Genomic DNA, 23,588 nt, shown 5'->3' with positions numbered 1-23,588 from the left:
GCAACGTCACACCAACTAACTGACCCTAAATTTTGATGTGTGGGGCCCTTGAACCGCCAAGTGCAAGCGGTTTTATGCATGTTCCTGTGGAACCAAAGCACACTGTTCTCCGAACCACGTGGTTTGGAGCCATTCACATTTCTGTTGTGCTGGTGTTGGTGCGTTCAAATAAATTCATATAGATTAAAAGACTCAACTAGGGTTCACGACCCCAAAGTGGTTTTGGCAATTTGCACTGAAGGTAGATGTCTAGTTACAGAAATTGCATTCCCACTAGACTGCATGAAGCACTCTTAATAATTTAAGTGTTATGACATGCATAAAAGGAAATGAATGTACCTGAAATATGATAGAGAAAGTGACAATGTCCAAACCAGTATCATACTTTAGGTCTGAGATGACACAGAGGCATCGTGAACGGTGTAGCTAGGTACACAAGTCCTTCTAGACGTTTAAACGACATGATTTAGATAAATGTTACCAACTTAAAATTCGGTACTAAATAAATAACCAAGTGTTTTACATCTGGAGTTGTAACGACCATTCATTGTATCTATCATTTACTACAGTTGCACCAAACTGAGTCTTTTAGTTGCAATTTGTCTTTTCCTCTGTTTTCTTTAAACAGCAGCTTCAGCCTCTTTAGCCAAGAGGAAAACGCAGATGCATTCAGATGGTCCCGTGCCGTTAATGTCCGGTCTACAAAGGTACAGAAGAAGGACTAATACGGCTAAAGTGATTATCATAAATAGTGTACTTTGAAATATCTACAAAGTTAAGATAAGGCTTACTCCAACCTCAAATTTTAAGTTCTAAACTTATTCCAACTTGCCCTAACCCTTGGGGTAAATATAAATTAAAACTCAAAACTCATTTCAAGGCCAAATTTAACTTAGAATTCTCCCTAAGTTAGTGGGGCTGGCCCACTATATTTTTTTAGTTTTATATTTATAAATTCATTGAATCCAACGGTTAAGATCTAATTTGATGAAATTCAACCGTAAAAAAAAAAAAAAAATCTAACAGTCCAAATTTAAATCCAACGGCTGAAGTAATTAAAAAAAAATCTTTTATGTGCTTCATATTCTTTCATAGTATTTCACGAGTCTCATGATGTCTGTTAGTGATATTTCAATATTTGTCAAAATCTACATAATTTTAGGTTAAAATGTTCAGAAAATTAAATTAGGATAGTCTACATAATTTTTCTTTTAAAAAAGTTACTTTAAGAAAAAAAAAATAAGTCTAAATTCATTTTTTAATAATATGGTGCTAAAATTTTAACCCATAAAGGTTGTAGCAAAAAAGCTGTTAATGGGTTAAAACATCAATTTTCTGGGTTAAAAATTTTAAATTTTAACCCAAAAGTTGGAGATGTTCTAAGTAACTAGTAGTTTGATTTCCCAAATTTCTAACCATCTTTCAATCCATGTCCAAACGAAAATGCATGTGGAAATTAACTACCATTAAAGTATATTTTACTTATATTCCATATACTAGCCTTTATGCACACGCTCATGTGCGTGCAAAATGCATTTTTTGAATCACGACGTGTTATGCGCGACTTACATGTTTTAAATGCATATATATATATATATATATATATATATATATACACACACGTGTGTGTGTGTAAATTGACAAAAAGAAGGTTAAATATTTGAAGTAAATAAATAATCTTAGATCATGTTAGAAGAAACCCCTCAAAAACCAATTAAAGTAGCTGAATTCATATAATAAAATTGGTCTCTATAGAATTTACATTAAGAATAAAGAAAATAATATTTAATAAACAATTGATTGAATCACATTATTGCTAGCCTATTGTGAGGCTAAACCCACCCCCTTCCCCTTAGTGTAGATAATATCGTTTGTTAAAAAAAAAAAAATCAATCATTTAACAACTAATTTAATCACATCATTATCCGCGTGCAAAATACTTTTTTTATAACCGGCATTACATGCCTCTTAAGATGTTTTGAACGTGTTTAAAATAGAGAAAATAATATTTAATAAACAACCGATTGAATTATATTGTTGCTAGCTCATTATGAGGCTAAACCCACTTCTCTCTTCCTTGGTATAGATAATATCGTTTGTTACCAAAAAAAAAATCATTTGACAACTAATTTAATCACATTATTATTCGCGTATAAATAATCTTTTTTATAATCGGCATTACACGTCTTTTAAGATGTTTTGAATGTATTTAGAAATAAATAAATTTAATCGAATTATTGCTAGCCTATTGTGAGGTACTATTTAAAAAAAAAAAACCACAAAATAATTTAATTATTAAAAAAATACTATTAAAATGATAAAAATGCCCCTACCTTATCTGATGCCTTATTTTGGGATGCCTTTAAAGTTTTTTGTTTTGGGGGCAATTTTATCCAATTATTTTTGTTGAAGTTTGGTGACACCAAAACACTATTCACTTTTTCTTCTCTTTATATATAATAGACATGCATGGCTATTGAATGTGGAAGAATCCACTCACACCACCGTTAGAACATTGTTTGACTCTTTATAGTTAATGTAAACTTAAAATTAGACATATACTACAGTGACTTATTAGAAATAAAAAACAAAAGGTTTGAAAGTATTTTTAAAATAAAAAAAAAAACGTATGTAGCTAACTAAAAGTGTTTTTAACAATGTTTGCCAAAAAAAAAAAAAAATTAAAAAGTACTTTTGAGTGCCTTTCAACACTCACTTGTATTTTTATTAAAAACTTCGACGTAAACACAAGTACATTTTAAAAGGACATTTCCAAGCAAGCCCATATCAAATTAAGGAGTCAAATTTTTTCATCTATTCTATGAGCATTTAGCTAGGATATTAACAATGGGATTGAACTTTTGGTAATATGCATGGAAATGGGTAAATTTTAATTTGGAAAAATTTGATAATGATCAGACCGACAAATGAAAAAATAAAACATGTTATGGCTGTTGAGTGTTGACTCCATGACCAATATACATTTTCATGTTGTGAACAAACTTAATAAAATTAATGAGAAAGTTTGACCCAATTATTGTGCTTGGGATATGTCAAATGCAGAAATCTCCTTCAATGTTATCGGTTTGACAATTTGGTTGTAGACGCTTGGAGAGCACATGGATGATGAGAAAATGATTCTTTATCTTTCTATTTTTCTTATTTATAACGTGGATGATGAAATGTTCGTAATATTGATGAGCAGGGCTCATCAGGCTGTTACATTACGATCGTTCATAGAACAGAGGGAGCTGATGAGGGAGAGGGAGAGGAGAGTAGGACCATCTGATGAGAAAGCACACCAACAACTCAATCCCATTTATTATATTTCATTAATTTTGTTGCCAACCAGTTCTGCATAAGCTGCAAACACACCCGTCTCTCAAAGTTGCATGCATGTGCAGTTCCGTGAATAAATTGAAAATTGCGATCATAAGGATGCATGCATGTGCATGCATATCCGCTGTACATGTATATAAAGAAATGGTTTATACATAATACATAAATAGAAAGTGTATATGTATAGCTAGATTTGATGTAGAAGTCGTATATGTACAAGCTATAATTCTAATTTAAATTGGGTAATAGTATGGAGACTAAATTTTGTAAATTAAATGATATGGTTATTGATGATTGGATTATTACTTAAGTGTTGAAACATGATTATTTCCTATTGATGACACATCATTTAGTTTAAAATTTTATTTTAAATTTTTAATTTACCTAACATTACCCATCTAATTTAATTTTACTAAGGAGGTGGGAGAATTCAAAGTAGTGGATGAATAAAAAACTTTAATTATACCGCATCCTTGAAAACATATACATGTATAATTGCTGTTAAGACATGGAGGAGTCATGCACGAACTCCGATAACATGCATGATTCAGTTGGTGTGATGAACGTATAGCATGTATTCCTATCTTATCTTTTGATTCATTACAACGAACATCTACTTGTATACCGTGAAAATAGACCTGAAGAAAATCTATTCATGTAGTCACCAATACTCGATTGGTTTTTTTTTTTAATAAGCGATAAGAGTGGTATTTCATTCAACATCATAAATAAATACAGACAATACCAATTAGGCTTATAATTTTAGTGATAAAAAAATTGATATGAAGTAAATTTGCACAATTAAGTAAATCCGAATACGGATACCACAAAACCTACCAAAAAAAAAAAAGCCACCAACACATTAGCACTGCTAGCAGATTTGAGTGTGTAAGGCATAGAAAACACCATATCGATCGAATAGAGTATCAATGCCATGAAAACAAGCTAACGAAAGTGTAACCAACTCACCAGCATACACAGCTTAGCAAGTGTTGGATCTTATCATAAATGTTTCAATGTTAGTAGTAATGGTACCATTTATTTTTATAAATAGTAATAAATTATGTGAAATTTCCGATGTGGAATTACATTCTTCAACACAACAAAGAGAAAAAGAGTTGAAAGTGAGATATTGTTGTGGAATTGTGCCACATGTTAGATTAGCCAGCTAGCTTAGCTCTCGGGGAAAGCAACGTGAAGGGTTATAATAAGGGATCGAACACGTACGTACCGCACTAGTTTGGTTCCATTTTTAGATCATACAGTCGTCATTCTTTTAGCTGCACACGTAGCTTTATAATTAGGGTTTGTCTTTTTTCTCTTCTGTAATTTCCTTATCCTTCATGGATTCTTTCTTCAGAACCGAAATCTACTGACCGTCTAGTCGAGTTCTAAATCTGGAAAACAACCAAGAAGCCACCAACACTACTTTACAAATCTATCATGCAAATAGACCCATGCATACGTGTGAATGAATCATGCAAAGCCACTTTTCAAGCGTCTTTCTCTACCTCCCTTGATATTTCTGAGTAAATTACAACCGCACCGTCTGATTTTTGTTTGATTTTCCTTCAAGTTTGTGATCAAATATAAGATTAATAATCTGGATTTTTAACTGGATATTCGTTTCACATCTTAACCTGTAGTTTAATTTCAGAGTCTGGCGGGAGTTGTTATGCATAAAACAGCAAAATATATATTTTAGTCACACACGGCTACTATTTTTCAAGAGATGTGCTGAAGTGCAGTCCCTGGATAAGTTAGAATTAATGAACAAAATCTGAAATCCTGCCGTACGTTCCGATTGTAGAGGAGAAAAACCGAGTACGAGAACAATAAGTCAATATAAATGGCACAGCAGAGATGGAGAAGGAAATATATAACAAAATAATATTGCCCAGAAATGTCAGAAAAATCGTAAATAAGTAACTGAATTTATATGTGGCGAAACGGAATTAACAAGATAACAAGATTATTGTTTGCAAGTTGCAAGATATTTTATAGCTTGTCAAATTTTCTAATAAATTATAGCCCTCTATTAAATAAATCCTGCTTCTCTCTCAATATGTTATGAATGCTATCGACTCACTGGAATTTTTTAGTAACCAGTAATAAGAAGGTTATTTAGACAAAAAAGAAAAGAAAAGATAGTTATTAATCTGCATATACAAAAGCAATTTCAGCAGACTTGGACGTGAAACTGGCTAGAGTAATGTGCTTTATTTTCGGCACTCAAGTTTGAATTACTCTTCTCGTAGTTTGAATTACGCATTCAAATCCAAGGTTTGTTTGTTTTTTTATTTTTTATTTTATTTTACAAATGATAAATTATTAGTTGTTAGAATGAAGGGATCAGCATTAGAGTGCATATGTTTGATTGTTTTCGGCCATTGCAATAAGCTGTTATCTGCCAAATGGCCCAAATCCAATGTATTTGGTGCAAATAAATAAATCATACGAAATTAATATTTTATAAAATATAGGAATTAGCTTTCGATAAAAGAAGTAAGAAGTAAGTAAAAAGACGCTAACCATCCAAATCCAATGTATTTGATCATAAAATATTTGCTCTTTTTAATAAAGAAGAGAACAACAAAAATGCGGACTGTCCTATACTGCAGGCGAGATGTCAAGATTACATGAAGATTTTATGACAATAAGTTGTCGACGATTATCTATGTTGACCTAACTAAGTACCTAAGATAATATAACCCATGGAGACATTACTTTTCAGAGGCATGCATGATTGAACATTGATTTGAATTTCGAAGTTTGGAGCACGATGCTTATTTTGTGATTACGATTACAAGAGGACAGTATCATGATCGACGTGGTAATTAAATCGAGTGTTTGTCTCCTTTGCTTTTAAGTTCATGACCTTTACTATACGAAAACAAAATTAATGTCCAAAAACTTGATACCTTGTTGGTGAATACAGTTTGAGAATCCCACGTTGTAAGTAGCGATCTGAAGAATGATACGAAGTTTCAATGTTAAAATTGTACTCATCTCGTTATAATTTAGTGATGTTCTTGTGACCTGGGGGAATGTTTCATATTCAACTTACTTAGGTAACGAGTTTCATTTCTAATTATGGTTGGTTAATGGTGTGATTCAGTTTAATTTCTTTCTGTATTATTGGAAATTGATAAGTGTCCGTAACGTCATACTTTCAGATAATGCTTGCATTGCTTCTTTTGGGGAGATGAGCTCATTCCACGCTAGCAAATAACTCATCTTCATCGTAAAAATTTTACTCTCGGAACTATTCAATCTTTTATCTTCATTTGGAGATTATCCTTACAAAAAATTATTCGAATTGGAAATCGTTTAGTCATCCAAATATATCAAATAAATCTTCATTATGGATATGTTGTTGGAACTTGTGTTTTATGTGGGACTTTGAGTCCCACATCGCCCAAACTTTCTTTGAACATCACCTTTATAAGTGAGTTCACTCACTTATAACTTGAATTGAATTGGGCCAAAGCCATAGACCTTGGACCTTAAACTTGGAGGGTTTGAGTGTATATATTAAATGTCAAAGATGGTCCTTGGGGCTTTGATGGACGAAAAACACAAGTTACGTTTTTTATTTTTTGGATTCAGTTTTTTCCGAAAGGATAAAACTGATTGAACAATTACATTCGGTTTTTTTTTTTTTTTTTTTTTTTAAACTGATAAGCATGAACGGTTGTGTTTGTTCAAATTATGCCATTATATATATGGCAATAAAATCAGAAACTAAATAATTAATTTCATTTTCCTTTCTCCATATTTCACAGAGAAACACTCAATCAATTCGCCTAGAATCCAAGTTCGTGTGCAAGAACTTGGATTAGATAGTTGTATCCTGCAAGATAGACGTCCATTTGAACTACTGCACTGGTGTAGGGGCGTATTTCTGTCTTAGGAGATTGCTACTGCAAGCCTTTATCTTCCTAACCAAGTCAGTGTTTTGTGGTTTATTAATTCAGTTTTATTAATTGTTTATATTGTAAGATATATATATATATATATATATATTGTTTCCTTGTGAAATTTATATTCGAAATAAACTGTACAATTGTTGTATAATATATATACTTAACATTTGATTGTTTCTAACATATGCAACTTGGTACTTGATCCATTCGGATGACTTAACGATCTCTGATTCGAATGATTTTAAATGAAGATTAATAGATTGAATAGTTCAATTATGAAATTCTAACAATGAAAATACGTCATTTGCAAGTGAGAGAATGAGCTCATACATAATACACAAAGAAGAGATTCAAGTATTATCCTATGCTTTATGCCTACATCAGTAACTATTTGCGATAAACATCCAAAGTTTAAACAAACGGCCAGAATTCATGGAGAAAACGGGCAAGAGGCGTGAAAGAATGTTCTTCCTTGAAAAAATACATGTGGAAAAGTAGATTAAGTTTGTCAAAATCATGAACCCACGATTAAAGAGAATCAACAACTTCAATGTGGAGACATCTTTTTAATCTTTTCGGCTCCTTTTTTTATCTTGCTACGGATAAAGCAGCTTTGGTGGGAAGAGATACCAATTAGCCAGATAGGCAAGCATCACGGTGCATGTTTTGGGACTTATATTACAATATCGCACGGAATATATTCTTAAATTTAGATAAGTACAACTCATTTCAGTTGTAAAAACATGCTTTCTTCCTTAATAATACAATATAAAAAGTTTTAAAAGGCGCTAAGTGCTAGTCGGAGAGAAGGGTCAAGCGCCTAGGCGTCTAGACAAGGTCTAGTCGATTTTTTAATTTTAATTAAATTCATCATATAATATATAAATAAATGTTTACTTGTATTTAAAAAGATATATAATTATATTGGGGTACATAAACTGCAAAATAAAATGACAAATAAATTATAAAGTACCAAAACATATTTAAAACATGAAGAACAAACATATAATAAGTATTCATCCAATTATCTAACAAATCTCTTACAATTTTTTGAAAAAACAAAATGTAAAATGGAAATTATCTATTTTCTGTCTAAGTGAGATCGCGACCCAAACAATCTAGGTGGAGGGTATAGGCGGTATAGACGGGCGCATAGGCAGGTCTATGCGCCCTTTATTAGTTTTTAAACACCTAGGAATTAATTGTAGCCGTAATTAGCCACCTAGTGAATAAAGGGCCTAGGTAGCGTTGGGCGGGAATTTTTGAAACACCTAATATAAAAAAATATATATATAGTAATCAAAGATGTCTTATCCCCACTTCCTTGGTAAGGAAGTTTTTCTCCTAAAAATCAAGATGAAGGTAGTACACTACTTTGGCTATCCACTCTTCCTCATATTTTTTTTCAAGGCATTTTGTTAAAAACTTTGCACCCATTATAGACTTGTAGTCAAAGGAGAATATCAAATAAACATAAATTTCTTCAAGTGTAGCAATACTAGTGGGCCAATTGCATACACTAGCTCCTGTCTGGATTCATCATTGTCTGGACACTGTATAGAGAGATTGCAGCATTTCATGAATCATAGACATCATAGATGTGCTATTTTTGAGAACCAGACTAAATCTTTATCTACTTATTTTTGCATTTCCCTTCACAATTTTGATATTCTTAGTTAACTTCTATGAATGCTCAAGCTTCCAATCTTGCTCGTTTGTTTTATTCAGTTGTTGTTTCATATCTGTTATATATCTAACCTTATCACAATGTCAAAATCAATGTTTACTACTCACTTACGCAAAAGTGTAACCAGTAAACTATTACGACTTATGACGCAACAGGATTTGCATAAGGATTGTCGTTCATGAGATTTGAATTTAGAATCTTCTCCAACAAGATAAAACTTGATGCCATTAGAGGAAATGGTTGCGTGAAGCTAAAACTGGACTTCAATCACTGGTTTTTTTTCACTTTTTTTTTTTCCTTCTTAATTGTACATTAACTTCGACTCCAAATTGATAAGGCCGCTAATTATGCAGATTAAACTGAGACAGGGCACAGAGGTGATTTGGACCAAGTTCATTGATTCCAAATTCATACCGACAATACAAGATTCAAATTTAAGTTTTTTGAATACTCTAAAGGGTGTTGTTATTCATACGCTCCTTTTTACTTTCCATACACACCATGATAATTTCTTGTCATTTGTTTCTCTTACTTCATTCAGTTTGATGGTCGAAAATTGAAAGGGATAAAGCCTAGGAGTTAAAGTCTAACATCTAGTAAGCACAGCCTCTCCTTGATCAGAAGAGTTTAGACTACCGCTTGTTCCACTCTGAAAACCCTTTGGGTTACCAGGCTTGAAAAGGTCCATTTGTACCAGGCTACGTTTGGGCTTTTTAGCCCACTTCTACACTGACACATCTCTATGTCACAAATCAACGGTCCTGATCAAAGTGCGTCCTTTCTGCGTGCAACACCCTCTATATATTCACACAGAGTCAAAACCCTAGCTTCCAACCCTCTCTAGCCTCTTCCTCTAAGCCCTCCCTCTACGTCTCCGGCCTATCTCAACTGGGTTTTTGAATCTGAAATTCATAGTCAAATCCCAGGTCTCTGAACTGTTTCTATTTACTTATATTATTCTGCTCTGTTTATTTTTTGTATGCCCATGCCTATGATGGCGTTAAATATACTTTGAGATTAAATTCCATGAAACAAATTTACATCTGAGGCATGAGGTTCTACCATTCTTTATCAAATTTTCTGCTGTTTTTTTACTGAAATTACTAGCCTTTACTTGGTTACGGTTGAAAGTTTTGAAATTTATGCTTAATTCTCACTTAAATGTTTCATAATTTCCAAGAAAGTTTGGTTTTTAAGGTAATTAGAAAGAAAATTTGTGGTATTTGGAGTTGCAAGTGATGATAAAACAGACAGGGACATCTGCACTCCATTGGAGATTGATGATTAGTCTAAACGGGAATCTCTCTGATGCATTTTTAATCTTTATTTATTTATTTATTTATTTTTGAAATGCCATTGATTTGAGTTGGAGGTGTTTTAACGAAACGCTTGCTGTTTATTTTGACGAAAAATGATAATTTTACTTTAAAAGTCATTTATGATACTATTTACTCATAATACTTTTTTGTCAATTAAAATTCAAAATTTTCAAGTTCTTTTCATTAGTTTTTTTTTTTTTTTAGTTATAAGCATGATTGTGTCCTTTGATCTCGATAAATTTTTGTGTGTACCGGGAACACGAACCGCGTAGTTTCTGAATCATTGTGTAATTGCATTTGATGTGTTTTATGATGGAGTGCTGTGCAAGTGACGATAAAACAGACAGGGACATCAGAACTCCTTCAGGTGGATGGTGAATTGTCGATGGGAATCTCTCTGATGCCCTTAGTTAATGTTTTGCCAATGATGCATTTCAAATGCGTATTTTTATTTTCTCAAATAGCGACTCTCTGTTCTTCTACCTCTTACGGGGAAGATGATTTGAATGTATGTTTGCAAAGTTTGAATGCTATTAGCTTTTCGTGTATGAATTTGTTTGCAAAAGCCTGATGATTGAACAAAAGAACGGAGATTTGAAGGGTTGCTTTTGTGGGAGCTCGACATTGTGTCGGGCTCCAAAAGCACCTTATGAAATAATCGTTCACGCTGGATAGTATATGAAGGCCTTCTCACAAATTTTACATCTTGTTTCCCTCCTTTGCTCGGCAATAAGTTTCTTGTGATTTCTGTATGTCATTGGCATCCGACGTTTAATTTACTTCTCCTAATCCAAAGTTTTTGTCTTTGATTTTTCAAAGCCCACAATTTTGGGCGGAGGCCGACATTCTCAAATTTTATTTAGTAACAAAGGAAAATTTTATCCAAACCCAATAATACTCTTTCCGAAACTAACTTAAACACGTTGAAAAAAAAAATCGGGAAAGTTTTCAGCACTATACATTTTAATGAAAAATCATATTTTTATACTAAAAAAATCAATGCTGATCTATTTACTTTACATTTTATTTTGTTTTTATCGTAAAACTTAAAGTTTTCAAATTCTTTTTATTAGTTTTCCTAAAAAGAAAAGAAACCAAGTTAAAAACTTTGTTCTACAAATCTACCATGTTACCCTCAAATGCAAAATTTACAAACTTGACAAAAACAAGAACACAAACACATAAACCACCTACCGTGACAGCAATCGGACTTGGTTCCGGTCGTCATTCCCAAAAATGTCGTCGCCGACCTGCCCTTTCTCGTCGATGTTCAATTTTTCGTGCCCAATTGCATGGGGCTGGATTTTTGTATGACTACTATTTTCTTAAAACCTTCGTGAACAAAGCTTTTAGCATTTGAGATTGAGTGAAGAGGGTATTGATGAGACGCCAAAAATTGAGAGAGAGAGTAGTCGATATCACTATCACAACCCCTATATTTCTCCGACGAACCCAACCTATCTCAGACGACACATTCTCCCGATGCCGTCAAAGACCACAACCCCCCTCCAGTATCTTTTTACCGTTCTCCTCTACCTCCATCAATCCCTTTTTTCGATTTCCGGCAACCCACCCACATGCCAATTGTGGCTCTCACGGTCATTTCGACCAACCATTTGCCAGTTGATAATATCTCTCTACACCCCTTTTTTTAGGACATAATTGAAATATATAATTCAACAAAATCTAACAAATGTAGAAATAAATTTACTGGGTTCAAATAAAATTTTTCATTACTAGATTATCAAAATGTTCACAACTCTCACCTTATCCAATAATTTATCCAAATCTTCGAGAAAATAAAAATAAAAAAATTTATCCACTAACATGGAAGTGGAGAATAAAAACTGCAGATTGTTGTGGATTTGCATGGATTCTGCACGTTTTTTTATCAAATATACAGCCAGCAAAGCGATGCAGGTTCATGGAATTGGATCCTATCCGAGGCAATGCCTCTGGGATCTTACTGACCAGACAATATAGATTGTTGGATTTTGATCAAACGGTTACAAACATGGAGGTTTGTTTAAAGTTATAATAATTGTATTCATTAGATAAAAATCTAACGATCTATATTGTCCGATAAGTATGATCCCGATGTATTGCCCTAGAGAGGATCCAATTCTCTAGATCATCCTCACTTGCCCGTACTTTTTTTACAATATTTTCCTCCCTGGGACCCACGCTGAGTAGGATTCTGGGCCCATCCACGTCAGTTCCACGTTAGTTGACCAATCAAAACTCGTTGGCCTCCTTTTTGCTTATTTATTTTTTTGTTTAAAATCATTTTCCAGAATGTGTAGGGCACTTATGTGCTCATTGCTTAGGTTAACTTTGAAGAGTGTGTAATGAACATTTTTTGAACTACTTGTAATCAAATTGAATCCTTGTTTTTTTTTCCACTTATTAGAGCATCTCTAATAAAAAGACGCAAATTTAAGATGCATAAATTACATTTACGTTTCATTTTACATTTTTGAGATATGTAAATATAAATTTGTTTTAAAACTCATCGACTAATGAGTTTCATCTATTTTTGGCAATGTTCATATGAGAACGGACTTAATGTATTTGGTTTAGGAGAAATTCATGTCATAGATGCCAAAGTAGTGATATTTTAAGGGCGGTGCTATCCACACACACATTTTTACTTCTTACAAACTTTTTGTGAATTTTGTTCTTTAATCTTCATAAATTCATTTGATCACGAAAGATAAAAATGGGTGTTTCAATAGCACCACCGTACTTTATAGCCTATCACTGTTGAGTTTCATCACCTAATTGACTTAGAACATTGTGATTATGGTGTTATAAGTGCATGTAAAGTTTCATCGCTTAATTGACTTAGAACATTGTGATTATGGTGTTATGAGTGCATGTAAGTTCTTTTCGGATCATATTAGTAGAGAAATTTTTTAATGTGTTAGAAACCCAACTCGATACATTAAATGTTGTAATACAAGTAGTTGGATACTTGAAAAATAAATTCTAACATTTTATATTATAACACTTGATATTTCAGATTGTATTCGCGTCACATTAAAAAAATCTCTCCTATTAATTAATATGACCTAACTTATTTTACACACCACATTTGGCTCACCACATGCCACCAAATTGACAGGCCATTAAAAAAGTGGATGATGTTTTCACGTGAAACGTTTTATTAAACTCACATAACTTTGAGGGGAAGTGGATGTTGAAAACAATACAAACTTTGGCTCTCCAACTGCCACATTGATTCCAAAACGACAGACAAAATCCCAAAAGTCCAAATATATCCCATGATTCCTTCCTTCTCTAACAAAAGCCAAATCATAATCCAAATCCAAGATGCAAAGCCGACAAAGTTCGGCCGGTTTCCAACACCATTGCTTCATACTTCCATTGTCAATATTCAAGGGTGGCCACAAATTGATAAAAAAAAATCCACATGAAGTTACACCTGTGGCATAAATTTAGAGAGGGGAGAAAGGAAAATTGACAGAGAGAGAGGTATGAAGAATTATGATCTTATTTGGAAGTGCTTTTAAAATGATTAAAAGCATTTTAGGTGATTGTTGCTTCTTACAAGAAGCACTTCAAGTGCTTTGAAACCTAAACACGTTTTTTTTTTGTTCCCAAAAAAGTGCTTTTAGTTATCTTAAAGCACTTCGAAATAAGTTCTACGTGTGTAATATTCCTCATACCTTATGATTTTATTTATTTTAGTAAGGAAGATAGAACTTGCTCACCAAGTAATACAAACACTAATAGAAAAAAAATCTTTTTAATCTTGTAGAATTCCGATTTACCCTCTTAACTTTTACTTTGGTTACGAGTCTCCGTAAGTCTTAAAATGCACACTTATGAAAGTTTTGCAAACGCGAGCGGAAGGAAATAAACTCCTAATTTCGACGGAAAATTTGACAGTCAGACGGAAATGAAAAAGTTTTAAAAAATTAAAGAGGGAATTGTTTAAATTTCCCGTCTGGAATCATTGACAAAATAAGTTTGGGGCCTGCAAGAAAGACATTGTTAGGACCCAGTTAAGATTGCCATACGCATTTGAAAGAATTCAAGAAGTTTGACAAAAAGCACTTCCAAGAAAAGCATAGTTCTAGGTACCAAATCCAGAACACCTTGTTCTAATAGAAGAGGCAAATTTGAAGCCAAGAAGCTTTAGATCTGATTAAAAATCATTAATCAAATCATAACATCCAATCTAAATAACAGATTTAACCAAACTAGGCAGGGCTCAATGTAAAAAAAGCCAGAGCCCCCTGCTTATGGGAAACCCAAAAGCTAAAAGCTATGTACAACCACACCATGTAGGAAACTGCCCTAGAGAAGCTGCTTTTAAACTTTCACCATGGAATTTTCTTCCTCTAGTTCTATGCTATGGCCTGCATTGTTCCAAACACCCAAAAAATCAACGCTTTTCGTGAGCAGATCCTCCAATCTTTCTTCCTTCGTGGAAGGTGATGATGTTGTTGTTGATATTTCACCTATTGAAGCTAACTTTAGTATCTCAGATTCATCCAACCCTTTCGCCGGCCCAAGATTACAACGATCGGACCCGTGTTTCGCCAATGCATCTTTGAATTTCTTAATCTGTTAAATAAGAATTCTGACTCAGTTTCTTGATCCACAAACAATCCACTAATTCATTGCAATTAAAACTCGATGAACAAGATAATGATTGCGGGAAATACTCACAGTTGCATTGGTGCAGCTAAAGCTGCACACGCGACCATCTGCGCCTCTAAAGAATCTAAAGAACGGCAGCACATGAATGTTGAGAGCATGACACATAGTCTTGTGCTGTTCATAGTTAACTTTGAGGAAAATCGCATTCGGGTTCGATTCAGCCAGCTGACAGATCTGATAAAATGGACAACTCTTGGTCAACAAATGTCGCATAAAGTTTCAGATTAAAGCTCTAACAAATAAATCAATCAAGCTGCCATGATTCCGAGGCGGATTAGTGCGACCGTTGGTCCGTCTCTCTGAAAGGTTGCTAGAACATAAACTAAAAATCATATATATATATACCTTGGGATGGAGAGCTCTGCAGCCTCCACAGCCGGGTGAGTAAAAGTCAACTACAACCAATCTGTCCCCAGCATTTTTCAGGGAATCAACAAGTTCTTGAGCGGAATGGATCTCCACCATGTTGGGGTGAAGGGTCTTTTCCCACCACCTCATAGCTCTGCTTACACAGACAGATGCTTGAGCCTGAAAAACCATAAATTCCAAACTAAAAAAAGATCACAAAAAATGCAATGGGAAAACACAGCAATCTACAAAAGCCATAAGCCAAAAGTCAAAAGGGAGAAAGGAGAGAGCTTTACATACATGCACAGAGAAATTGCTAGGTTTTCTGACCCTCCAATTCTCAAAACCCTTGTGATCTGAGAGAGTCATGGGTTTTCCCAAGAAATCAACACTCAATGAAGGAAAAGCTCTTGAATTTGCATCCTTAAATTGTGAGGTACTGAAGGAGGGAGAAACCCTGAATTCCCCTTTGGGGGATTTGGAGCCAACTGCAATTTCATCCAACCCAGAAGAAATGCAGAAACCACTCTGGGATGCAAATGCCTTGGCCATGTCGAATCAAACGCCCTTTTTCCGAGATTTCACAACGAAAACAAGAAAACCCACTTGATCCTCTGCCTAAAAAACCACTTTTTCGAATCGAAACGGCGTAATGGATCAAAATTAAATCCTTGCAATCAAAAGTCCAACAAAACTCGTTCTTTTAAACAAAAAGTTCAAAGCTTTGCACAAAAAGCTGCCTCCTTTTAAACTAAAAATCTAATTAACAAGAGTTGTGCCGGTTCTTTGAAAACTTGGCCGTGTGAGAGAGAGATAGAGAGGGAGGGAGGAGGACGAGGAGGAAGAAGTGGGTATTTAGGAAAAAAAAAACGAAAAAAGTTGGGTGGGGTCTTTCTGATATGGATTTTTACTCTTATCCAAAAACTTTTTTATAGGTTAAAATCTGTGATTCTTATCCAAAAATTTTATTTCTATTTTTATTATTTTTTGGATAAATGACACAGAATTATAGCTGTGTCTTGATTTTATATGGGATTGTATATGTTGTATTTTTGGGAATTGGTTTCGGATTTGAGTTGGCAAGTTTTTAAACAATTTGCTATATTTCAGGAAAATGTTTGGCAGTCAAAACTTCTAGTTTTGTGTAAATATTAATTAGGATATTTATCCAATAAATTATGAAAGCGGATAAAATTGGCAGCTGATAGCCGGATTGTGTCTGCGTCATCAAAATTTAGATAAGATGATTATCTTTTTATCTCTCTTTTTACTTGCTAGTAAAATTGTTTCTTGGTTTTTGACTTTTTCTTTATGGTAAATGCTATTTTGGGTGGTAAAATCTTTACCTTTGTGAAATTCGTACAATTTTCTGATAAAAAAAGTTCATTTTTTTTATCAAGTCATTCGTATCGTCAAATTTTTCTTTATATAGATAAATTATCTTTTTTGAATGATTTTATTTAATTCCTCATAAAATTCTTTCTAAATATAGTGTACGCTGCTATTATGGTTAGTAAAAATCCATTTCTTTGTGAAATTCTTACTATTTTCTGATTAAAAAAAAAGTCAAAAGATGCATATCATCAAATTCTTCTTTTTATAGATAAATTATCATTCTTTCATATTTTTAGGTAATTCCTCATAATTTAATTTTTCACCTATTACAAAAATGCGGTTTGCTTAGCATTTATCACACGTTATAACCATTGTAGCTAGTAGTCAACAAATATTTTAACACGCGAAATGTTTTGTAATCGGTGTCCCTTAACCACCAGTTGTTAGTTTAATGATATCTTAAAAAAGATTCCAAGTTCAAACTTTTACCTTTTTCGTCGGCAAAAAAAAAAAAAAAAAGCTCTTCAATTAGCTTTCATGAATGACTAAATTCGTGCGAAGATAATTTTAAAATTCATTAGAGGTAATTTTAGATTTTTAGAATTACAAGGGTTTTGTTTAATTACCATCAAACCTTAATAGTTTTAACATTTATTCATATGTGTAGGGTGGATTAACTTCATACCCAATCACTTGATCATATGAAAACAAGGGATCCTCACAAGGCATAACACATGACCAGGGCTAATGTTTTCTGTCTTCTTATAATTTCCTATTAATCTTACTTAATAAACAAATGCCAATGAGATGCTTTGTGGTCAGTCTTCTGCTTAGTGCCTAATCAATAATGGCAAATCTTGGTCATAAACTATGACTTAAACAATAAATTAGTACAACCATCATGGAATAACTTAGTAGTTAGGAACGAATTTTAGACGCGTTACACGGTATGATTTGGGTTCGATTATTGTAAATCTACGATAGTGGCCATGTGGAGGCTGAAATACAACTGTAAGTTTTTTTTTACCAAAAAATGATAAAATATCGTAACGAAATCACCATCTAATATTCTTTAAAAAAAACAATAAATTAATACAAAATATCTACTGCAAACACACGATAGACACACTAGGGTTTGAGATGCAGATGATAGTTTCCCATTAATAATTATGTGTGATGAGTCATGGTACAAGAGGCCTAATCCGATCCCTAATCAAGGGAAAAAGAAAGAAAATCAAGTTGTAGTTAAACTAAATTTTGATATTTCCAAGAAGTTTGAAGCTCTGCACTTTACTCAACCAAAGTCTCTTTAGAACGCAAGTTAGTTATTATTTGGTTTTTGTTTTTTTTTGTTCAAATAATTAAGTTAGTTGTTGGATTAAGAGATAATTGATTTTATATTAGTTGAAAGATAGCACGATTAAATTAAGTACATGATCACATCACGTAACGTGGAGGTGATTCATAATTGAATTAGGTTGATCTTCTAAATCTTAAGATTAAATATTTTAATATTTTAATATTAAAAAAAAGCGACGTTGTGAAGACTTTATCGTTACTTAATTTCTTCACTTTTCGGTTGACGTGATTAATGTTTTACGACGCATACTCATCTCTTAGACTTTAGTTTTCTATTTTTTGATTGGTTAATCGCTTATTTAAGTATCCAATTTTGGACTTAACTTTGAAGTTGAAACTCTATTTCATATCCTAAGCCATTAATCATGTCAATAAATAAGTCAAAACTAAAGAAATTGCGTAAATGTGACATCTTCTTACATGGCCATGCACATAGAATTTCTGTACATACACGCATATATATTATATATATGTATTCATTTTACTTCCTCCAAGTTTACAAACTAACTGAGGATCCCCCAAAATAATTCCATTTTAAATGGCAAACGGCTGCAGGCAGCAATAACTGCAGGTTCAGGCAAATACAAAAATGGAGTAGGACCAAAAACCCACATAGATTATGGGAGTGTCGTGCAAGAGAGTTGGCTCGGATATTTTTATAAAATTGCGTGACAATGAGAGCGCCTGAGATATATATTAGTTCTAGATGATGAGATGATGATGATGATAAAGTTCCACTACATCTGCATGTGCATGCGATCTGTTTATTTCAGTTCATGAACCTCTTTGCCCATGGATTTTGAGCATTTTTTGTGTGCTGAAAGTTAGGGTGGCCCATAAGTTTTGAATTTGGAACACTGGTTCGCAAGAAAACCAAGGGAAAAGGTTCTTCTAGAATAAGTCCATCGAGTTTTGGAACTGTTTTTTCTCGTGCCACAAGAGTCTACACCAAGCAAAGCAACAAGGGGCATATCAATGTGCAGTTTTGTTCTCCACAACCCTAATAATCCAATTATCCATCAATCCACTTTACTGTTTTATTTATTTATATTTCTTGAGCAGTCCAAGGCCAAGTGGCAAATCGGTTTCTTGTTCTTTTAGCTATGGTATGCTTTTTTTCTTTTTTGTCTGGATTGATAGAGTTTAGTTCCATCGAATGAGAAGAACTTGCATGCAATTGAGACGTGGAGGTGCCGGTATCTCATGATCAATTATTAAATGTTATACAGACAAAGTAAAATACATGATAGTGCATGATATGAGAATATTGTCATTTTCTCATCGTTGAAATTCGTATTCTACATTGAAGGTTGAAGATTTATATAGCTTAGAGCTTAAAAGATTTTAAGCCTTTTACCTTATTCTCAATTAGTATTAGATTGGATGCTCACAATCTAATAAAAATCATCGGATTCCAATGCAAAGGAATGACATTTGACAAAGGTCATGGCACTCAGACTGATTGCTGTGTTCATGGCAGTGAAATTGTAACAACTTCATCATACTCTCCAAAAGTTGGTGTTTCTTTACATGAGAACTTAACTATCTTCAACATGGTTTTAGTTGAATTATATTATGCTTTATTATCTCTTAGATAAAACATTCAAAGCTTGTATATATACAATAACGTCTGGATGTTTGAAGGGGTGTAAGTGAAACCGTGGAAGAATATTAAACAATGCATGATGATTCACTTGACAAGCTCCTCCTTCTTTCCAGCCTCTTCCAACTCTCTAAGACTTCCAACCTTCTGTTCTATCTCCTCAATCAGCTCCTCCCTCCACAATTCTGCTCTTGCTGATTCTTCTATGTCTTCTTGCTGCAATAATATCACCAGTTATACCACAATTTTTAGTTGTAGGGCAAGCAAAATATATAATTGAATCTTCAATTAATTATGATGCTCATATCACTTTATATAGGAGGCTAGCACACATGGACAGGGTTGCCAAAACAAGCCAAAAATCAGTTTACAAAGTGGTCACTAAACCATGGTAAACAAACAAAAATGTTATTTGGTTGAAAGTCTCGACAAGGTTTTAACCGAACCACTCCTTACACTTGTTCCTTTGTACGTTGCATTCATTCAATAAATGTCATTATTCACTCAAAAAACAAAACCCTTGTCAACCACTAATACCGGGTGCAATAACCGTTGGGTTTAGGGGAGTTTCTTCTTCAAACGGTCATTCAAGTGTTTTTTTGTTTTCTTAATAAGAAATGGAGTTTTGAGGAGCTTATTTGCAAGAGTCCTTACTTCTTATTCTCCTTTTCAACGGGAAGAAGCCTTTTTTTTTCCTGATAAAACTATGAGAAGCAATTGGTCTTTTGCTTAATCTATGATCTAACTCAACATTATTCAAAAGTGTGGAAATATTTTTTGGAGATAAGATACATAAATGGGAAATTAAAGTAATTTAAATGATAATTAAGTACCTTCTCATAAATCCAGAACCCAGTGCCATCACCTCCATCTCCTCTATACGTCTCTGAATCGTAGTACGGATCCTGAAAGAATTAACCCACCCTTCAAAATAATCTCTAAGCTAATGAAATAATATAACGTAATTAAATTTCCCAAGAAAAAAGAGTGAAGTGAGAGTAGCTAATTAACTACCTTCATGGAACCAAAGAACAAGCATCCCCAACAAGTGAACATGATGTAAAAAGTATCTACAAAACAAAAGCTGTCACAATTTTCATGCATTCCCAATTGAAATCCACCACAAACTACACAAAAACAAATTAAAAAAAAAAAAACAAACTAATGAAAAGTAAAAAAAAAAAAACTTTAGTTTTAATGAAAAATGACAAATAAAGGTATAGTGAATAGTATCAGTGAAAGGTAAAAATGTGGTTTTTCGTTAAAGTGAATAGTACCATGAGTGTTTCGTTAAAACTCCCATAAAAAAAGATAATTAGGCAATATAATACTTACAGACATTCTTTATGTTTTCATCACCGAGATGCACAATGGATTTGTGGGTTATGAGGTCTCTCTGGCCTTCTATGTGCTCAATTAAAACTGCCATCAAAGGCCAATCTGGGAAAGCATTTGTTCTGCAGAAAGAGGCTCTTTTGCTCTTTTTCCCTAATTCAATCTATAAAACCAAAATTAATGCAGAAAATGGTTTTGACATATTCATAAAAATTTCATTTTTTGGGGATTAAGAAATTATCAATATGGTTAATTACCTGCTTGCAGCCGCTGAATAGTTCAGAGCTTGAAGACTGCCCAAGCTGCAAAAGAAAAGTACTCAAAAGCATTTCCATGTACCATATTGTTTACAAGAGACAATACACTAAACTACTCTTATCTACATGTTTGAAAGACATTCAAATTGTTTTGGCCAATTGGCCTAATCCACGTCCGCCCATGTACCATTTCAAACATAACAAGAAAATTTGAGATAAGGAAACAGGTTAAATGCTTACCAATCTCGTAGATGAGCTGCTGATGTCCAACCTTGTTGTTTGGAGAGAAGAGCTGTGAATGTGTGGAGTGGTAATGGTGAATCCCATGATAGCTTTTGCCATTGTCTCCAATGAGTTGAGCAGCTCTGCCAAATTGAATTGTAGGAGTTTAGGTTGCAATTTTTGTTTTTCATTGGTTTGGAGGGAAAGTGGATAGGAGAACCATTTGCAACCACCCTTCTACTAAAATTTAAGCCATATAAAAATTGAGAAATTAGAATAAATAATATACTTTAACGGAAGTTATCAACTGGCCTATTAGCTCAGCTGGTTAGAGCGTCGTGCTAATAACGCGAAGGTCGCAGGTTCGAGACCTGCATGGGCCACGCAATTTTTTCCTGTTTTACTTTATTATTTTGTTTATTTATCTTGGTTTATTACTTCATTACATTTTCATTCTCCTTCCCAATCGATTTTCTAGGAAAATCCGTCTATTTTCCCGGAAACCCAATTCGATTTTCCCGGAAAAATTCATGGGGAGGACTGGATTGTTCGATCTGGAAAGTCACTTCGCTTTCTATGGCGCTTACCACAGCAACCGAGTTAATATTTTGATCCACACACTGTTTGTGTGGCCGATTTTCTTCACCTCTCTGGTTCTCTTCTACTTCACACCTTCTCTCTACAATTTCCCGAATGGTTTCTGTTTGAATTTAGGGTTTGCTTTCACTGTGATCTATGCTGGGTTTTATGTGTGCTTGGATAAGAAAGCTGGGTCTGTTGCTGCTCTGCTCTGTGTTCTCTGCTGGGTTCAGTCCACCCTGCTTGCTAGCCGTCTTGGGTTTTCTCTGTCATGGAAGGTAAAGCAAGCTTTCTCCTTATTGTGATTTTTTGGTTGATGATTTTATGGTTCTAAGGATTTGGTTTTTGGGTTTGATATGATGGTTTTCTAACTTTTTAATCTAATTAAATTTGCTGTCTTTTTCCTGAATTTAGGTTAGGGTTAAGCACTTATGGGTTAGGAGTTTTGATAGTTTTGTTGACGAGTTCAACTTGGCAAGCTCTTGGCTTTGCTCTGGGTTTTTTGCATTGATATCGTAGTACCCAATTGTCCCACTTACGAACAATCTCTAAAAATTAAGATACGATACGTCATGGATACGACAAATAAAAATATACAATTTAAAACATAATTCATCGTTCAATGAGTTGTTTGCGAAGAAAAGATGGAAATCTAATCTTCTTTATGTAGAGGAGAAGCGTGAGAGTTGTATTCATGGTTTTAATTAGAGAGAAGCTCTTTGTACTCATCAACTTTCGATTGTAGCTGTCTCTTGTTAATTTTGGGGACATTCATGTTTGTTTAGGTTTGCTTGGACTTTAGCTTACCTGATTTCCCGTTTGGTCTCCTTTGCCTTGTTTTTCTGTTTCCAACGTTTTGCGGTGTATTTGAATGAAATCTCAAGTCGGCCAAAATACGAAAATTATTAATCTTTCCTTCTTAAGCATGTAGATAAATTAACAATGTAATCTAAGAGTATCGAAAACTCGAGTCCTAATTCTTTGAGGAATCACTTATCCAGGTTGTGTTGGCTGCTCAGTTGTTCTGTTGGACTGGACAGTTCATAGGCCACGGGGTGTTCGAGGTAACTGAGATTTTGTAATTTGCACTGCTCCCATGTTCCTAATGCAGTATACATCTCACGATAATCATTTTCTTGACCGAAAGCAGCAAAATATGTATATACATCTCACGAGAATATGTATTTCTTTTCAGAAACGAGCACCAGCTCTTTTGGACAACCTTGTTCAAGCATTTCTAATGGCTCCTTTCTTTGTGCTGCTTGAGGTAACGAATCTAAATCCTTTCCGAACCGGAAATGGTTTCTCTTGTTGGTGATGAGTGAGTCAATTTTGTTCTTGCATCGTGCAGTGTCTTCAATCGGTATTCGGCTATGAACCATATCAAGGGTTTCATTCAAGTGTGGAAGAAAAGATAGAAGCTCAGATCAAGGAGTGGAGGGACAAGAAACAAAAGAAAATCACTTAGCTTAGATGGGCTATATCAGACTGTAATCACTAAACTAGTACTGTTTAACCGTCTGTAAAGAATGAGATTAATGTATTAATCTGTAATCTCTATCCGTACTTAACCAGTCTCTGGTTTTTCAA

At 33.8% G+C, this 23,588-nt stretch overlaps 3 protein-coding genes and 4 non-coding genes across 7 annotated transcripts; 5 read left to right on the top strand and 2 right to left on the bottom strand.

Moving 5' to 3' along the window:
• The first annotated feature begins 9,934 nt into the window (after positions 1-9,934).
• Positions 9,935-10,007, top strand: LOC125479064. The gene has a single exon (XR_007259772.1). It is a non-coding gene; the product is annotated as a small nucleolar RNA Z267 (small nucleolar RNA).
• A 173-nt stretch (positions 10,008-10,180) lies between these two features.
• Positions 10,181-10,267, top strand: LOC125479065. The gene has a single exon (XR_007259773.1). It is a non-coding gene; the product is annotated as a small nucleolar RNA R44/J54/Z268 family (small nucleolar RNA).
• A 325-nt stretch (positions 10,268-10,592) lies between these two features.
• On the top strand, positions 10,593-10,678 carry LOC125479066. Its single transcript, XR_007259774.1, has one exon. It is a non-coding gene; the product is annotated as a small nucleolar RNA R44/J54/Z268 family (small nucleolar RNA).
• A 3,704-nt stretch (positions 10,679-14,382) lies between these two features.
• LOC103931324 (thioredoxin-like 1-2, chloroplastic) lies at positions 14,383-16,160 on the bottom strand. Its single transcript, XM_009340776.3, has 4 exons — positions 15,609-16,160; positions 15,306-15,488; positions 14,970-15,134; positions 14,383-14,864 (listed from the first exon to the last, which is right to left on the bottom strand). The coding sequence occupies exons 1-4, from the start codon at positions 15,858-15,860 to the stop codon at positions 14,610-14,612; spliced, it is 855 nt and encodes a 284-aa protein (XP_009339051.2). The 5' UTR covers positions 15,861-16,160; the 3' UTR covers positions 14,383-14,609.
• A 3,322-nt stretch (positions 16,161-19,482) lies between these two features.
• Positions 19,483-21,621, bottom strand: LOC103931297 (photosynthetic NDH subunit of subcomplex B 4, chloroplastic-like). Its single transcript, XM_009340743.3, has 6 exons — positions 21,438-21,621; positions 21,198-21,242; positions 20,941-21,103; positions 20,620-20,675; positions 20,439-20,510; positions 19,483-19,821 (listed from the first exon to the last, which is right to left on the bottom strand). Exons 1-6 carry the CDS (start codon positions 21,537-21,539, stop codon positions 19,693-19,695), a joined length of 567 nt encoding a protein of 188 aa, XP_009339018.2. The 5' UTR covers positions 21,540-21,621; the 3' UTR covers positions 19,483-19,692.
• Positions 21,622-21,728: 107 nt separating this feature from the next.
• TRNAI-AAU lies at positions 21,729-21,802 on the top strand. The gene has a single exon. It is a non-coding gene; the product is annotated as a tRNA-Ile (tRNA).
• Positions 21,803-21,807: 5 nt separating this feature from the next.
• LOC103931306 (2-hydroxy-palmitic acid dioxygenase mpo1) lies at positions 21,808-23,588 on the top strand. Its single transcript, XM_009340753.3, has 4 exons — positions 21,808-22,276; positions 23,000-23,062; positions 23,194-23,265; positions 23,350-23,588. Exons 1-4 carry the CDS (start codon positions 21,950-21,952, stop codon positions 23,464-23,466), a joined length of 579 nt encoding a protein of 192 aa, XP_009339028.2. The 5' UTR covers positions 21,808-21,949; the 3' UTR covers positions 23,467-23,588.

This window comes from the organism of the source record quoted next, unplaced genomic scaffold (genome assembly GCF_019419815.1).
Source record: "Pyrus x bretschneideri cultivar Hongxiangsu unplaced genomic scaffold, Pyrus_bretschneideri_v1 Contig27, whole genome shotgun sequence".
NCBI lineage: Eukaryota > Viridiplantae > Streptophyta > Magnoliopsida > Rosales > Rosaceae > Pyrus > Pyrus x bretschneideri.
The sequence above is the reverse complement of the archived record's forward strand: the minus strand, read 5'-3'. Positions and strand labels throughout refer to the sequence as shown.

Excerpts from the sequence above, each read along its gene's own strand:
- LOC103931324 (XM_009340776.3), bottom strand. The coding sequence starts at position 15,860 with ATGGCCAAGGCATTTGCATCCCAGAGTGGTTTCTGCATTTCTTCTGGG. Across the intron at positions 15,135-15,305 it reads GCAGAGCTCTCCATCCCAAG|ATCTGTCAGCTGGCTGAATC; the intron begins GTATATATATAT and ends CCATTTTATCAG. Across the intron at positions 14,865-14,969 it reads TTAGCTGCACCAATGCAACT|ATTAAGAAATTCAAAGATGC; the intron begins GTGAGTATTTCC and ends CTTATTTAACAG.
- LOC103931297 (XM_009340743.3), bottom strand. The coding sequence starts at position 21,539 with ATGGCAAAAGCTATCATGGGATTCACCATTACCACTCCACACATTCAC. Across the intron at positions 21,243-21,437 it reads GCAGCTCATCTACGAGATTG|CTTGGGCAGTCTTCAAGCTC; the intron begins GTAAGCATTTAA and ends TTTCTTTTGCAG. Across the intron at positions 21,104-21,197 it reads TATTCAGCGGCTGCAAGCAG|ATTGAATTAGGGAAAAAGAG; the intron begins GTAATTAACCAT and ends TTGGTTTTATAG.
- LOC103931306 (XM_009340753.3), top strand. The coding sequence starts at position 21,950 with ATGGGGAGGACTGGATTGTTCGATCTGGAAAGTCACTTCGCTTTCTAT. Across the intron at positions 23,063-23,193 it reads TAGGCCACGGGGTGTTCGAG|AAACGAGCACCAGCTCTTTT; the intron begins GTAACTGAGATT and ends ATTTCTTTTCAG. Across the intron at positions 23,266-23,349 it reads CTTTCTTTGTGCTGCTTGAG|TGTCTTCAATCGGTATTCGG; the intron begins GTAACGAATCTA and ends TGCATCGTGCAG.